This window comes from Rutidosis leptorrhynchoides, chromosome 3, assembly GCF_046630445.1.
Source record: "Rutidosis leptorrhynchoides isolate AG116_Rl617_1_P2 chromosome 3, CSIRO_AGI_Rlap_v1, whole genome shotgun sequence".
NCBI classification, from domain to species: domain Eukaryota; kingdom Viridiplantae; phylum Streptophyta; class Magnoliopsida; order Asterales; family Asteraceae; genus Rutidosis; species Rutidosis leptorrhynchoides.
The window spans coordinates 372,336,498-372,340,874 of NC_092335.1; the positions used below are offsets into that span (position 1 = coordinate 372,336,498).

The window sequence follows — 4,377 nt, forward strand, 5'->3', positions numbered from 1 at the left end:
TTTTTCTAAACATCCAAATGACCGTTTTTTTAACATGTTAGGAGTTACTTACGGGAGTTAGGGGTGATGATTCGTACACCACATATTTTTAGCCATACACCACCAAACACGCTTTACAGTATTGTACGGTACAACCATGTAAAGCATATTTGATGGTGTACCACTAAAAATAGGCGGTGTACGAATCAGTGCCCGGGAGTCAGATTTCACCCACATGATCATATCCGGACCACGTGTCAGAAGGAAACCCCAAATTAACTTTCTAGAAGTAGAAAACCCACATAGAAGAAACTTCAAATTAACTGCCCATTTTGTACAATATGAAGATGTCTCTCGAAATTCAAACCCTCGATTCTATAAAACTCGATACCCCGGAGTACTACTGCCCTGTAAACGTAAGTGGTTACGGTTTTTAATTAATATATTTTTAATAAAAAAATATATCCGTTAAACAGCCAAATCAAATCACACCAAATTCTCTCTGTGTGTAATAAAAATGTCTAATTTTTTCGACACCAAATGTACTAGGAAAAATCGAAATAATACTCCGTGTTATTTTAATTTAGGAGATTGTTCAGGATACGGTAGAACATTGAGTCAAATCATCGATTTTTACATAATACTCCGTAGACTTACTCACTGTTGTAAACGGCGTCCGTTGTGTCCGTTTCGACGCCCGTTGCGGCGTTTTGGTGACTAAACCGTTTCGACCCCGTCCCGTTTTCTTATAAGCTGGTCAATGGTCAAAAGTCAGGTCAAATGCAGAAAAAATTGGGTTAACGCCAGTCAAAAGTTAGAAATTCTGTTAAAATCGATCAAAAGTCGGTCAAATCAATCAAAATTGACTTAGTTTAGTATTCCATTTTGTATTATATTAACGCTAATAGCAATTATAGGTACAAACTTGTCAACGAAGGTTTTTTAGCTCTAAAATATGTGTAAATATATATTTATATATATAAAAGTCAACATTAGTCAACATCCGTTTCGACCCCGTCTCGGCCCCGTTTTTTCCGTTGCGACATTTTGAGGTCGCTACCGTTTCGGCCCCGTCTCGCGTCTTTTTCAACCTTGGACTTACTTCATCAACACTAACAATCCCCAAAATTAACAAACCCTTTATCTATTTATCTTTTTATGATTACATTTTACAAATATTTTATTTTTATCTTTTTTAATTTATCAATTTCCATTAACTATCCAACTCAAAGCCGCTCATTTCAAGAAAGATACAAGAAAAGACAATTTCTCCTCCTCTCTCTCCCCATTCTTGTTTTTTCCTTTTATTATTTTAGAACCATCCCTATATCTTTCAATTTTTCACCAGGAAATGGTCTAAGCTTTTTAATGCTACTGAGAAACCAAAGAAATTTATTCACACTTCACACATATATGTATATGTAACTGTGTGTATGTATATAATAAATAGTGTGATTGCGAAAAGAACTAAAGTTTGTGAAAAAGATAAAATGGATATGATGTATTACCCACTTGGTAGATGCTCTTTTGATGAATCTTTGAAGGTTCTTGAAGCTGATATACAACATGCCAATGATCTGTAAGCTATTTTATTTATATTATTTCTATGATTTTTGATGTGGGTTTGGATAAATTTTAAAGGGTTTGTGTGTTCTTGATCACTAGGATCATATTTGCTAGCAGAAGTGGGAAATCTTGAAAATCATTTAATGTGATTCTTGATGTTTGAATGTTGATAAAGGTAGAATCTTTAAGGGTTTTTGGACAAAAATAAAGTAACCCATCACAACCTTTTAAGGGGTTTTGTTCAAGTGTGAGTTTCTGAGTTAAACCTATTTTTGCAGTTCATGTACTAAACTTCAAGTCTTCAATGTATTTTGTCAAATTCGAAAATTTGACCACCCTTTGACTGATTTATGTTTTTTTAAGAAATTATATATTTGTTATTTTTTGTAATATTTGGGCGATTTTTATTGTTACCTGTATCCCCCAAAACAATACATATGTATACATATATCAGAATTTACTTTCGTTTTAAAGGATATGTTTTGTAAGCTTGATATGTACATCTAAAACTATCTCTAACCTGTTGTATTGGTACACGCATAGAAACAATTGGTGGAAAAAAAAGGTGGAAGAAATATGCCAACTATGTAAGATATATATATATATATAGGCTTGCTTTTTGTTGTCAGAAGTTTGATAACCGGCAACTCAGACCGGCCCACAATCCGTTGTTTCCCTAACGTGGGGCGTACCTGACTTACTCGGGGGTTGTGCTTATGGGCTGCGAGGGCTTGAACCGCTAACCTTTTGTTTTTTGGTGGCAAGTTGTCCCCACCCATTAACAACTGAGCTACACGTCATTCGAATGTGTTTAGGCTAATTTATATTTATATTATTCACATTTAGCATTGATAGTACTTTTTTGTGGTTGTCGCGTTGCAATTCATGGACAAACGTATGGTTTGATCAATGAGATTATTCCCATCTTTTGTTAACTCTGATTATGATTAGTTTTGTGTGTTGCATTTGCAGGGCAGCTGCGATTCCTAGAGCCAAAGATGGTGTGCGATTTCAAATGAAACTGGTTTACAATGAATTAGCACCACTTATTATGTTCTTGTTTCAATGGATTGATTCCTCTTGCTCTTGTCTATTGCCTAGATACTTCAACCCTGTTTATGTTCTTGTCTACAAGGTTTGTTGTCTCTACCTACAACATCTAAATTCAATTTCATTGGTCAGTAATTTGTGTGAATTTATAGTCTTGAAACAAAATATTACATGGACTTGAGTCGGCATACAATCAACCAAGGTTGCAAAATCGTTACTTGGTTACTCGGTCGAGACTTTTTATGGAGTACTCAGCAACTCAAGGAATACTCGGATGTTGACCAAGTTTGACTTCGACCGATTTTGACTGAATTTTGACCAATTTGACCGATTTTCCGATTAATCCCGAATTTTGGCCGACTTTTGACTGATTTTCTGAGTAATCCCGAGTTTTGGCCCATTTTGACTGAGTACTCCCCGAGTTGCAAAAATCAAGTACTCGTCGAGTAATTCCAAGTTTTGCAACACTGGAAATTAACTTTTGTTGCAGGTTTACGCAGATGGAAGACTGAAGATTTCTAAACATGGAAGAAAGGCAACAATTAACAATTTTTACGGTTTGTTATTATAAATGCTTTACACCCTTTTCAGCATTTTGTTCCATTATACTGCGTATTTAACTTTTGTCCTGATCAAGACTGATTATATGTAATGCAGCTGTGATATTGCCATCTTTGAGAAGGCTACATTATGACTTGGTGGAGCTCGAATATCCAGTAGTCAGTGGTTGTAAAGGACAGAGCTTGAGGATGGAGACATCAGAACAAAAGAAACTCGAAAACCAAAATAGTTTCACAAATCTTGATCTTGAAAGAGATAACGAATGCGGGATCTGTTTAGAACCTTGTACAAAGATTGTTTTGCCTAATTGTTGTCACGCCATGTGTATCAACTGTTATCGAGACTGGTATGTATCCAATATCTGAAAACTAGTGCATTTTATATTTCATAAGGATATAATATAGGTGGCAAAATGGGTGGGTTAAAGCTGGGCTTCATATCCAAAAAAGACTACTATAGTCACGGCTAAAGTGTATTTTGTTTGTGTTTTTTTTTTCAGGAACACAAGGTCTGCGTCTTGCCCATTTTGTCGAGGAAATTTAACGAGAGTAAAATCACGTGATTTATGGGTATTAACATGTGACGATGAAGTTATGGATGCGGATCGTGTTGCAGATGAGGATTTAGTGAGGTTCTATCTTTATATTAATAATCTCCCAAAAGATGATCCTGATGCTGTTTTCTTTATGTATTCTGAATATCTAATGTAATGTAGAAGACATTAGAGTGTTCAACTTACATACATAATTTAATGAGAAATACATAGACAGTTGAAATGTATATATAAAGAGCAACCAGCTTGTTATAAAAAAACATTTTTAATTTGTCCTATAAACACAATTCCTTGAAATGTGGATCATCAAGATTTAAAAAAAATCTGTTTAGGCTTTAATTCATTGGATGATCAAAATCGTTAGACAATTCAAATCATATACTACTATACTAGGGTATAGGGATAAAATTTTCATGTATAAAAAAGGTATTTTTTGTTGTAAAGTCGCTGACAATATTATATATTTTATTACTGTATCACCTACCATGTACTATAAATTATTTACTATAAATACGGGTGTAAACTATCATACTGATTGCCCCATCTATTGAACAAAATATGTTTTGCTCTCTACTTCAATCTTATTTAATATTTGTAGTCTATTGTCAAGAACCAAGCCATTAAAGGTAGTTATAAACTTCTAAATTATAACACGTTATCAGCACGAA

At 34.3% G+C, this 4,377-nt stretch overlaps 1 protein-coding gene across 1 annotated transcript; it reads left to right on the plus strand.

Moving 5' to 3' along the window:
- Positions 1 to 1,424: 1,424 nt before the first annotated feature.
- LOC139897629 (E3 ubiquitin-protein ligase AIRP2-like) lies at positions 1,425 to 3,949 on the plus strand. Its single transcript, XM_071880322.1, has 5 exons — positions 1,425 to 1,558; positions 2,518 to 2,680; positions 3,086 to 3,152; positions 3,253 to 3,502; positions 3,656 to 3,949. Exons 1-5 carry the CDS (start codon positions 1,470 to 1,472, stop codon positions 3,864 to 3,866), a joined length of 780 nt encoding a protein of 259 aa, XP_071736423.1. The 5' UTR covers positions 1,425 to 1,469; the 3' UTR covers positions 3,867 to 3,949.
- The last annotated feature ends 428 nt before the right edge of the window (positions 3,950 to 4,377 follow it).

Bases quoted from the DNA above. Each gene is read 5' to 3' on its own strand.
- LOC139897629 (XM_071880322.1), top strand. From the start codon at position 1,470: ATGGATATGATGTATTACCCACTTGGTAGATGCTCTTTTGATGAATCT. The intron at 1,559-2,517 runs GTAAGCTATTTT...TTGCATTTGCAG, and splicing joins ATACAACATGCCAATGATCT to GGCAGCTGCGATTCCTAGAG. The intron at 2,681-3,085 runs GTTTGTTGTCTC...CTTTTGTTGCAG, and splicing joins TTTATGTTCTTGTCTACAAG to GTTTACGCAGATGGAAGACT.